The sequence below is a fragment of the Sphaeramia orbicularis genome, chromosome 18 (genome assembly GCF_902148855.1).
Source record: "Sphaeramia orbicularis chromosome 18, fSphaOr1.1, whole genome shotgun sequence".
NCBI lineage: Eukaryota > Metazoa > Chordata > Actinopteri > Kurtiformes > Apogonidae > Sphaeramia > Sphaeramia orbicularis.
Window position 1 is genome coordinate 31855078 of NC_043974.1, and position 12844 is coordinate 31867921.

At 36.0% G+C, this 12844-nt stretch overlaps 1 protein-coding gene across 1 annotated transcript; it reads right to left on the minus strand.

Moving 5' to 3' along the window:
* Positions 1-577: 577 nt before the first annotated feature.
* Positions 578-12262, minus strand: mfsd8 (major facilitator superfamily domain containing 8). The gene is made up of 12 exons (XM_030162659.1): positions 11866-12262; positions 11537-11619; positions 10816-10859; positions 10299-10539; positions 10064-10177; positions 7806-7950; positions 6456-6514; positions 6144-6252; positions 4620-4754; positions 4426-4529; positions 4103-4329; positions 578-1775 (listed from the first exon to the last, which is right to left on the minus strand). Exons 1-12 carry the CDS (start codon positions 11922-11924, stop codon positions 1569-1571), a joined length of 1527 nt encoding a protein of 508 aa, XP_030018519.1. The 5' UTR covers positions 11925-12262; the 3' UTR covers positions 578-1568.
* Between the last annotated feature and the right edge of the window lie 582 nt (positions 12263-12844).

Genomic DNA, 12844 nt, shown 5'->3' on the forward strand with positions numbered 1-12844 from the left:
AAAATGATGTCATTTTGCACCTTTATCATACTGAACATAATAGTTTATTTTGCATCTTACATCTTAATTATCTTTTTCTTTTTTTTAATCCAGGTCTGTTTTCATACTTCTAATTTATTTTGTATGGTGCGTTTGCTCTTCTGTTTTTTTACTGTGTCACAAGTGCTACACTATAATTTCCCAGTTTGGGATCTGTAAAGTACATCTATCGATCTTAGAAGATACAAAAAAAAAAGCTCTAGATCTACTTCATCATATCCTGACATGTTTGACTTATAAACCTCCCATTCTAACCTGATTTGTAATATCTCAAAATACTATTTAGTTGATCCTATGCTCCACTTATTTGATTGTTAATTGTGTCTCTCCACGAACCTCGCAGGTGATTGATAGCTTGATCTCAAAAGAGCAAATTTCACCCAAATTGTGAAGTTTTTATTGCTCTAAAACTTTACTTCTATCACATTTCAAAAATTTCTGACGATTTTTATTCAATTCAATGGCTTTCCAAGGCCTAGAAAGGAGATTTTAATCTTACATGAGCTGTTTTTCCTGGTTGGTTGAAGAGACTTTTTTGATAACAAGTCTCTTCAACTAAAAAACTGTCACACATTGTCACAAACAAACAAAAAAAAATCCCTAACTTTCACTTTAGGATGTTTTCAATTATTGTATGTAAATGTTAAGTGAAGTTTTTTTTTAAATTGTCAGAAATTTAGTCTCATATAAAAAGGACAGAAAAGACTTCTTTCAATCTGTGATAATTAACAAACTAAACACAACAGTGACAAGAGACACTGGGAATAAAATAAAATAAAAAAATCATATTAGTTCTTTAATGCATCACTGTTAATTATTACAACATACACACGGTCACATCACTTTCTGACTTAATTCATAAAACCCTTTAGTTTTAAGTGAAAACAGACAAAGCCATTAACAGAAACAGGAAAATACTGAAAATAAAGGATGTGGAAATGTTATATGTGTTGCTTCTACTCATAGCTTATGGACTGATGATTACTGTTAATTATTATGTCTGACATACAATTAATTTTTGGTAGCAGGGCACCACATTCAATGAAAAACACCTAATCTATGTGTCAGCACGTTCTATGTACACAGAACTTAATTTTAAACAAGTTCCTATCATTTGGTCTTAAAGTAAATTTATCTTTAAAGGCAATGGTGTAATTATATAAAACACGTGCTGTCAGTCAGATATTTCAGTAACAAATGTTAAGAGAACTTTCTGATTCAAAATGATAATTTACTTGATTTCTTGGAACCTCCTTGTGTTTGGTAAAAATAGGAATCACACAAAAGGTTTCTTTCACATATAGTGAGTGAAAGTGCAGCTGCGGTGCAACCATTAGTTCCATTTGAACTCATGAAGCTCCACCTGTTTGGTCTTCACTTAGAGTTCAAAGGCCAACCCTGAGTCACAAACCCCTACGGCCTGTGCATCACTTTACCACGTGTTAAAGTAGCAGCAAAAAAAGCCTTTGTTACAGCCAATCGTGGCCAAAAGTCTTTGTGAACAGAAGCTGGAGAGGATTCCTCACATTTTAGTCTACTATCCTTCCAACTCGTACGGAAAAAGCGATGAGTCTGTGGTAGACGGAGCTGAGGAGGATGATGGCTCCGACCACCATTCCACAGATCAGGCTGAAGGCCCAGCGGGGTCCCAGGATCGTATAGACCTGGGAGACAAAGACCGGGCCCAAAGTCCGGGCCCCGCTGCCTGAAGCGGTCAGCCAGCCCATGTACACACCCTGAAGAAAGCAACACAAACATCCATGAACTGGGTTATCACTGTGAAAAGGAAAACACATGATTAAGACGCACATTAGAGTTCCATGTAGTATTAAGACCCCAAAGTCTGACCAGCAGGGGTCAGTCTGGTACCAGAACACATTCAGGTCCAAATCCACCAACAAATAAACACTATGTCTTCACAAGACTGTATCAGTCACTGAATAAAGTAGAACGCTCATTGTTTACACACATCTGTATTATGGTATAAAGTTTCCATCAAAAATGAAGACTTGCAGATGGTTACATAGACAGTCACTCAAGATAACAGTCTTATCTTCATGTGTTACATCAGCTGATAGTTTACATCACAGGTGTCAAACATGCGGCCCTGGGGCCAAATCCGGCCCACCATTTGTGAAATGCAAAAATTACACCGAAGATATTAATCCTTTTAGTTGAGGTTCCACATTCAGAAGCATTCAATCTCAAGTGGGCAGGATTCAGTAAAATACTATCACAATAGCATAGAAATAATGACAACTCCAAATTTTTCTCTTTGTAAATGTAAATATTTTCATGTATTTACACTAAAACAAAGTATAATTTTGCAAAAAATGTGAATAACCTGAAATGTCTTAACAGAAGTAAGTACAATTTTAACAATATTCTGTCTGTTATTAAATGTTTTGTGTATTTGTAGATCCACTGTGATCTGTAAGTTCTAATGTACATGTGTAAATGATAAACTGAGGCAGAATATTGTTAAAATTACACTTTTTTTTTTTAGTTTATGTTATTCACATCTTTTAAAAGGATTGTTTGTAGATGTAAACCTGTTCATAATGTAAATTTACTTTTTTCGCTCTAAAACATAGAGAGAAGTTTGGAGTTCACATTATTTATATATTATTATGTTATTAGTTTACTGGTTCGGCCCATTTCAGATCAAATTTAGCTGAATGTGGCCCCTGGAATAAAATGAGTTTGACATCCCTGGTTTACATTATAGCTCTGTTAGCTTAGCTGTGTTCAGTGTAGAGAACAACAGCTTTTCTAGCTATTATCATTGTCATTTTGACACTTTCACTGACTCTAAAAGTTGTTTCTTAATGGTTCTCATCCCATCTGTTCTGTATTTTAGATCATTTTTTAATATCTGAAAGTAGAGATAATACATGTAGAATTTTAAAAATCATTGCTATTTGATATGTAACTCAGCTTTTTTTTTTCTTTACACAGTGTATTAGATCACCTTTCCCAGCATCATGAATTGTTCTAATGACTCATTTTCAGTGAGATTTCAAAGTTGTACCATTTTGAACGGGAATGAAGAATTTTTAAACTGAATTCACCTTTTTATTCCCAATTTTGAGCCGGTTCACTGGGCTTCTCTCAGAAGTTAACAATTAATCAAACATAACATCCAAGCACTAAAACAAAATTTTGTTTGGGAACGGAAGTAAACAACAACAATTTGACATCTTACTCAAGAAATAATAGAGTGCTTTACTATTTTTTTCTGCTTTTTTTGTGAAACAGTAAAATTGAAAATTCATAGATAAGAATAATAATTACATTTTAGGATCAAAAATATTATTACCTCGCACACCGAAGGTGAGGCAAGGGGTATTGTTACCTCCGCCAGGAGGTATTGTGATCACTTTGCTTTGTGTGTTTGTTTGTTAGTTAGAAAGATAACTCAAAAAGTTATGGACAGATTTTCAAGAAATTTCAAGAAATTTTCAGGGAATGTTGATACTGGCACAAGAAACAAATGATAAAATTTTGGTGGTGATTTTGGGGGTGGGGGGGGCAAATCTGTCTTGGCGGAGGTCTGTGCTTTTCTTGTTTTTGGTTCAGTTTGTTTGTTTGTTTGGTAACACTCTAGCAGCAAAACTATTGGCTGAATTCATACCAAACTGGGTTTGTAGATTGCCAGTGACTCAGATTACATGTGGTTATATTTTAGGAAACAGACGTCAAAGTTCAAAAATTTTTATGAGTTTTAAAAATATTTTTTCTTCTCCCATTTTCTTATAATTGGTGAAATTTCAAATGTCTATAAAAAACATCAATTTTGTTTCAATTTACTTCAAACTTGGCACATATATAGAGGCTGACATCAGCACATGCATAGACATTATGACATCAGCTGGATCGATGCCGAAATAGGCTACAATATATGTGAGGGGTGGGGTTTGTTGTGCCTGACACCACTTGTTTCAGTTAACAAGCTTCTATATACTGGTGTATTAATGATTACAGAAACATAAAAAAGTAACTTTGGAGAATACCAATGGTGTAAATTTAGGACACTGTAGTTCAGTTAGTCCTCGGTTTTTACCTGGGGTTTGGATCCAAGGATTTTGGAATACAGTGTGTAGGACATGACGTTGCATGCTGGGTATCCCACCCCGATGAGGATGTCAGATGTGATGTATTGGGCCAGGTGGATGGCGGGGGTGTACTGGCACCAGGTCTGTTCGTACGGGCATCCTGTTGGCTCCACAGAGCTGTTAGCGGTCATGGCGCCATCTAACCTTTGATTGACCAGGGTGTTGTTTTTAAGGTCTGCGTTTTGGAAAGAAAAGCGTACGTGTCGTCTCAGAACTGTCATTTTAATTCAATACATTAGAATCTAATCGAATCTGTGTGGCTAGAACTTACCTGCCCATTGGATTTTGGGGTAATGGTTTCCCCATGGAAGAAGAATAAAGAAGCCACAGAATATGATAGCCAGGCCTGCTAGCAACACAGGACGATCCCCAACCCTACGAGGAACAAAAGCCACTCATCTAAACAAACACTATTCTGAAAGTCTACAGATAATTTTCATTCAAGACACTCATCTGTAGAGATACCTTTGAGAGGCCACTTTTACAACCAGGAACACCAGGATGGACTCAAATCCGATACCGCAGATGATGATTCCATTGTATAAAACTGCTTCTTTCCTCGTCCAGGCGAACATGTCCATGGACAGAGGAGTGGCGATCCTGAATAATTACAAACACACTGTATACAGTCAGATTCTACAGAGGATACACACTGACGTCACCCTAACACTGCAACAACACGGTGCTTCAGACAGGAATACATGAGCCAACACAGGGACAAAAATAAACTACTATTAAATTAGATGAAACTCAATAGTGACCCTTACAACGGCCTAAAGAACCAGCATTGCATGATTACTGGCATCAGAAATGAGGTTTTCGAAAATTCACAGGCTTCGGATAACGCACACACTGTCTACACTACTTCAGCTTTTGTTTATTTTAGGACCGATTGAATTATGTGAGGCTTCTACTAAGTCTGTAGATATTTATCTGTTAGCCGTTTGTTTACCAGATTAAATCCATTTACAGCAGCTTTTATGAACATGTAAATACACAGAGGTTTATATCTGTAGTATTAGCAAAGGAATGTAATTGTGAATCGTGGCCACAGAAGTGCAGTTTTTTGTGATGTTTGTATGTGCTTGGGATGTATAAAACTTAGAGATAGCTACCCAAAAAATAGGAAAATTAGGTGTACTCATATTTTTCAGGGTTAAAGTTTGTCAATTCTGGGTTTGCTGAGTAATGACACTGCCTTTGATGTTCAACGATATAGATTTAATATATTTTCCCTCATGTAATATCCTCCTTTAGACCTATATTTGGAAACTAATTTTTACAGGTTACATATAGAAAGTATAGAAATCTCTTCTGCAGTTATTACAGCTTAAAAATCAATTACAATACAATACTCCTACAAAAGAAAACATTATTTTTATGCAGAAATTGCTTATTTTATGATCACATCATATTTTCAGGCACTACTTTGTTTGCATGCATGTGTGTAGTGTGGGCGTGGAGTATGAATGGAATATAATTTATTCTTTAGTATTTATTGTTCTTATACTTTTTTATGGGTCCTGTTTTAACCTTGTGCTTTAAAAATCTTGTATCTATTTGCAATGAGAATAAAAGGAATCTAATCTAATCTAATCTAATCTAATCAATTTTCTATATTACTCTGTATTACTCTACCTATTCTGTACCCTAGATAATAACATACCCAGTCCTATTTTACAAGTAATTCTATCTGTAATTGGATTTGTAAAGAGTTTTTTGGTGTAAAGACACTTTCTGAAAATCACCTGTACATAAAACAGCATTTGTACAGTACGTCAGTGTTCTATTGAAACGAAAATGTCAAGGTTATTTCAGGTACATGATAGAATAAGCAGGTTATAGTCATGCAATTTGCATTTATGTGGATCTTTTGCATTTTTAGCAACATTTAAGCACAACCCATGTATAATCTATTACAATGGCACCATAACTGTCTTATTTTTCCTCTGTCATGGTTCATCTATTCATGACTCTGGAAATACGTACGTCTCGAAGACGGCAAAGATGAACATGACGATGAAGAAGAGGATGTTGGATGTCACAACTGCAGCCTGGTCGATGGGTTCCTCCATTTCTTCACTAACATCAACACTATCTGCAGGGGATGAGCGGAAATAAAGGCTTTAGACAGAAAATAAAAATAAATATTCTGCAATGTCAAGGAAGAATGCTGTTCTAATGATCCTACATTTTATTCTCCTACCAATTTCCTTCATATTCTTCTTGTTTATGTAGTTTATAACTTCTTATAATAACCTGATAAAAAATGAGGTTGGAAAAAAGTAGAACCATGCATACCTTCAGATATATAGTTGATGGGTTGAATGCATCTTCCATGATCATCAACACGATGCTCTCTATTAACAACATTACATAATTAAGGAATATTACTGGTTTTCCACAGAAAAACAGGGAGATGCACAGTTTAGAAATAATGGATGCGCAACTTTGGAAAAAACTGACACTGTAGTATTATTTTTTTGAACAATATATGTTGCATTATGAATAAAATACAGGAAATTTGGACTTAACTGGCTTGATTTGAAAAGAATCTAAAGATTAGACTAGATAGAATGTTACTGATCCCTTGGCCAGAGCCCTTGGGAAATTAAGGAAAATATTTTAAATTAATTGAAAAAGTAGATATTGGTGAGATTTTGCTGTTTAATACAGGGTGTCCCAAAAAATTTGACATCATTTCATCACCTAATAATTTTTTTTTTGTGTTTGCTCTTTTTGCTCAAAGAAGGAAGATGGATCGGACGTGCTAATGATGGAGACAACGTGCTATTGAAATAGCCCCCACACTGTGTGAGGAGAATCACTGAGGTTCTGGAGAATGTTACACACGATATGCTGCAGCGAGTGTGGCAGGAACTCCACTACCGACTTCATGTGTGCCGTGTCACAAGCGGCGCACACATTAAATATTTGTAATAACTTTGGAACATTATAAAATTAACATCCCCCAGAATTTTTCGTTTGAAATTTTATAACAAAACATCTTATGTCCAAAATAAATCCTTTTGAGTATCATTTCTCCTGACCTTGTAGTCACTCCGATATGGACATCTCAAATTATGTCAATTTTTTTGGGACACCCTGTATAAAGCTACTCCGAATGCAAATGATCCTTACTTGAGCTTTAATGCTATACACTGTTGATCAGCATTAACTTTTCTATATTAGTAAACCTATTTAAATCTGTTTCGAGTTGTTTAGAGGTAAAAGTGTTTGATTCAACCATTTCAACTGAAAACATAACCATAAAAACTTCCAACGAGCTTGGATCTGCAATAACTCCGGAAGTCGCTGGTAAATGCAGTAATCCTGGATTTGTACTGATGCAAAGCCACAAAACACAAAGAGCGACTGTATAGTGTAAAATATTTCAGTTTATTTTTAGAAACTGTGTTGTGACAGCGGGCTGCCAAAGTTTAGGTAGTTACACTAACGAGAAACACCCACTCACTCACTCACAACCAACTCCTTGAGTCACAGAAAATGACACTATATCAAGGAATAAAAAATGGTAATGTTTGTGTGCAGATTAATTTGCCGCCTTTGACACTGTATGTGTTGCAGATGCAATGACAGCTGAAAAACATCAACATGCAGCCAAAATAAGTGTGCAGACGGTGACCTCACCTCAGGACCAAGACAACCAGCAGGATGTTGATGACGCCAAACGCTGCAGCCAGTAAAGCCGGAGCAGTGTACATGTTGAGCTGCAGGTCTATGACGTTCACTGTGACTCCGTGTTCACCAATGAATGACAGACACGCCCCCAGAGCTGAAACATACAGACACGCAAATATTCAGAAACACTTTCGTCTGATGGTTTTTTCCTACATCAGGGGAACACAATGGAAATCACATTAAAGGACAGATATACAGCCTTTAGTTTTGTTGTTTTTGCAGGATGTAATGTTTGTGTCTTTATTTCTAAAAAGAAATATGCAGGAAATATGTGCACAGTTTTGTAACACACACAAAATAAGAACTAAACAGCTTCTGAAGGTAAAGTCAGTATTTAGTGCAACCTCTATCTTCAGCTCTCCCAGGTCGACTGTCTGGATGTTTTCTGTAACAATCTTATGTTATATGACACACCCAGTATGTCCCAGAAGCTTTCATGGCCTTTTATTCTTTTCTCTATCCATATGATCCCATAAAGCTTCTACAATATTCAGCTTTTTGTTCTGAAATGCATTTTTGTTTTATACTATTTACATATTTGCTGTACATTTTGCACTACAAAGACTGAGAAATGCACATGTGGTCATGCATTTCAGAAAAAAATCTGAATATTGTTAGAAATAAAGACACAGACTCAAAAACAACAAATCTAAAGGCTGCCTAAGACTTTTGCCCAGTACTGTATGTATAGATATATATGACTATGCTCTTGAATGTCCCACATATCTGAACCATATACATTTAGATCAATATAAAGCCATGAAACTCATCACAAAGTTGCACAATGATCAATGCAGACGAATACATTCTGATTTAATTTAACAAAACAAAATAGATTCTAATGTAAAAGCAAAATATTTTTAGTTTTGTCCTTGTTCATGTTTCTACAAATCTCACATATTCTGTTTCAAAGACTGAATAAGACAATTCAGTGGTTGTGTGAGATATTTGATTAAGAAAAAAATAATTTAATCATGTAATGCTACTACTCGCATACAGCATATTGTCCTAGCATGCAAACAGCTGCACATAAAACCCTAAAAGTTGCAAATTAACTTTGTACTCAAGCCAAACTCACGTGCATCCCATTAAACAGATGTCCAGCCAGGCTAAATATGACTGAACCTGGACACTGATTCAACCATGAAGGTAGGCCAAGTTCCAGACTGAACACACCAAGCTGTTTTTTAATTTAGCCCATCAAGTCTTATTGTATCTTCACACCTGAAAGTTGGAACCAAAGTTCACGTTTTTGTTACTCTGGGTCCACTTAAGAGTTTTGGGAGCGAATGAACACATCCTGTCAGTGTCATGTACAAGTATGGCATCTCCTATGTTCAGCATTGATTAATTTATAGATGAGCGTGTGTCTTAGTTCAGCATGTTATTAATTTATCTAATTTCCTGCTTCTTCCATTGGTGTTTTTTTCCTATTTTGATAATAATAGCCTTGTGTTCTTTCTGTAATTGGTCCAAAACATTGGTACAAATGTGGTTTAGTTTGATCCATATTGATCCTGCCTTCACATCCTATGGGAATTATAGTAAATACGAGTTATGAACTCTAAAATTGCACATGAACGCCCCTCATCGTATTTTCCACTGGGGAACTGGGAATAAATTTTGATACACAAGCTGCAAAGAAGAAAATAACCTTTGAACTTTTCAACATGACAGAGAGCAATGAAGGATTAACCACAAATGATACGCAATGCTTTTATTAATGTTCATTCTACTACTGTTAGCTTATGATTTAGCACATTTACAGCATACACAATTGGCAAAAAAAGAAAAAAAAAAAAAGTAGCAGATGAATTGGCACATCCAAAACTGTTTTACCCAAGTAACAGGTCATGATAAATTATGTCAGTCATTTTTTATTTCGCTATGACACCAAAAGCACTTGAACACAACGCAAACATAATTTCAAATTCACAAGTGGAAAGGATCATCTTCTTGATAACATGTGAAGGCAGCATGAGACCATGTTTCAGTCTCCATCAGACCAGTACAGACAAAACAACCAAGATGTGGAAGCATCTTTAGCTTTAAATGCTCAGCTGTAGCTACTTTCAGAGCGGAGGCAAAATGTTTCTCTATTAAACTATATAATTTTCACTGACACACTGTGGCCTTGTGTTTGACATATTCACGATTGCTTTGAGAACTACCTCAGTTTATGGAATGCAAGAAAAAAACATCTTTACCTGGTCCCAGGATGAAGCCCAGGGCCTGACAGGCACTCATGTTCGCCATAGCACCAGTCCTTTCCTTTAGCGATGTCGCTCCAGCAACATAGGACCTTACCACAGCAACATTCCCTGCAATAACAAGACGAGACAATTTCAGTTCATGTGTCACATGGATTTAATAATAATAAACATTAATAAACATATACTTCATGAACTGGTGTTTTAAGAGCAAACAAGAGCTGCACAGCACCTGCTCCGAAACCCACAAAGGCTCTGGACATGAGCATGTGGTACTTGTTTTGAGATTTAGGCAGGTAAGCATAAGCGTAGTAGATATTGGCGGACACATTGATGAAGATGGAGCACGCCAGCGGCTCCCTGCGTGGCCGGCGATTGGACCACAGGCCAAAAATGGGCGAGGCGATCATTTGACCGAGGCTGTAGGCCGCCACTACCCACCCCAGGAAGCTGGCATTGGCGTCATCATCAATCTGCAATGAAGAACGTGCAAAAAAATAGAATCAGGGACACACTACAAAAAAATTAAACAAACATATGAAGTACACAAACAAGTTGAGTAGAGTTCCATCGTTTACACATGCTGTTAGATTTAACACTAAATAATATAGAGTAACAGGAAGTCTAAAGATGTTGTCTCTGGAGCTACTTTCACTTCCTGTTTAACCCGCTAGCAAAAGACAAACCAGTGTTCTACTCCTTGAATTACTGAAATGAACATTAACCTTCTTTAACTGGTCCGTTCTTACCTTTTGTAAATAGGGCCATAGTGATGTTATGACAATAGTAAAACCTGTAAAGATCAAAAACACAGATCATTTATATACTGTTTGTGAACTTTAGGGTATGACCATAGACTGTGTTATGCTATCCAAGCAAATACAAGTTAAATTAACCAAATTTACTGCACCTTAAAAAACTTATCTCATAAACGTATTTTTATTTGATCTGCCAGTTTGGCTTTAGATTTTTAGTTTGGTTTGAGATACTTTTACTAATGCAGGAATTGTGCTATTTTTATTTATAGTTTGAGGAACTATGTACTTTTAGCTTACTTTATACTTACAGATATGATGAGAACTTGTTGGCCATTTGTTTATTAAAAATCTAAAGAAATCTCCCAAAAACAAATGTGAACTTCTGAAAACTTTTTTTACGGTGTAATATTCATTCTCATTGTGTATTTATGCATCTTTTTAATTTCACAAAATCATATTTTTGTTGTGTTTTTCAGTGTTATCATCCAGTCAAAGCTTCCCCATAGTTTGATAGTTGTACCATACGGACGTACAGCTTTTCAGTCGACATGAAACCCAGCTATTCCCCCATCAAGCTCAGTAAATTAGCAAATTTTGGCTTTATGTGGCTTAAGTTTGATGCATAGTTGATGGTGGTGACTTCCTCCGTGACATGATCTGGGAAAGCCTAGGTGAATTGCAATACACAGTAAGACGACAGCATCCTCCTCACCCACACTGCTGAGGAACATGGTGAAGTACATGACTCGAATAGACCTCCACCGACTCCTGTAACCTTCATTTTGAGAGTCATCACTGAGGAAAGAGGACAAGATTTGAGGTCATTGAAATAAGATTATGATCAAGATGTGAAGCTCCATAATGAATGTAGAAAAGTTGGACTAGAATTGATTACACAAAGGATCAAATACAAGACCAGATTAGTCATAAAAGCCCTCTCCCACAACCTGACAGGCAAATGTTTGTCCTTAATGGACCCTGTTGAATGCTCACAGAGACTACAATGGTTAATAATTGTCTGTTAGTAGACTCTGAACACACCTGCTTGAATCATCCCTCAGCAATGGGGTGGTATCATCCGCTTCATCGAGTCCAGACATGTCTGCCAGAAACAACTAAGCAAGAAAACTTATGCTGAGGCTTAAAAAAATTACAAGCCGGCGGTTCTAAGTCTCCATGTAGCCGAGGGTCAATGAACTTCCCTGCTAATGCTAATGCTAACTCTTCGGAATGTTAGCAAGTTAGCTGTACAGACACTAACAGCTACAAAACACCGCATTTACTAACACCGTCCGGCTGATATCACACATAAAGTTAAGTAGAGCAGATCGTTTCCATCTGAAAATGAAGTCCATCAACAGTAAATGGACACAAAACTGGACTGTGAAACAACAAACAGTTGCTTGACAGCTACTAGCTACTACAAGTCCCAGCGCGTTAAGAAAGAACTTCCGGTTAACCCTACCAAAATAAAAGTCTGATACAATTACGTTTAGCCGATTTTGTGAGTCATGTGATCTAAAATTATCCACATATTTATGACAGATGGCAAAATATACATCCCACAAGGAAATAATATCTTTAAAAAGTTGTTAATTTCACCTCAATTCAGTTGTATTTATTTGTCTAAATATTACTAATTAGCCTCAAAGTCTGTTACTTTAGTCATCTCGAAAAAGTTTTTGTATACAGCAGAGTAAGTACAAAATGCACCAAGTGTTGCAGCAGGATATGTATTTTTTAATTAATAATAATAATAATAATAATAATAATAATAATAATAATAATACATTAATAAATAAGATAAAATCACAATAGATGGCAAAAATATACATAAGGAAATAATATCCTAATAAAGTTGTTAATTTCAACTCAATTCAGTTGTATTTATTTGTCTAAATATTACTAATCAGCCTCAAAGTCTGTTACTTTAGTCATCTCGAAAACGTTTTTGTATACAGCAAACAGAATAAGTACAAAATGCACCAAGTGTTGCAGCAGGCAATGTATTTTTTAAAAT

What these genes read in the sequence shown, in the direction of transcription:
- mfsd8 (XM_030162659.1), bottom strand. Translation starts at nt 11,924, where the DNA reads ATGTCTGGACTCGATGAAGCGGATGATACCACCCCATTGCTGAGGGAT. An exon ending in CTGAGGGATGATTCAAGCAG is followed by an intron (nt 11,620 to 11,865) that starts GTGTGTTCAGAG and finishes CTCTTTCCTCAG; the next exon opens with TGATGACTCTCAAAATGAAG. An exon ending in CTTTGTGGGTTTCGGAGCAG is followed by an intron (nt 10,178 to 10,298) that starts GTGCTGTGCAGC and finishes TTGTTATTGCAG; the next exon opens with GGAATGTTGCTGTGGTAAGG.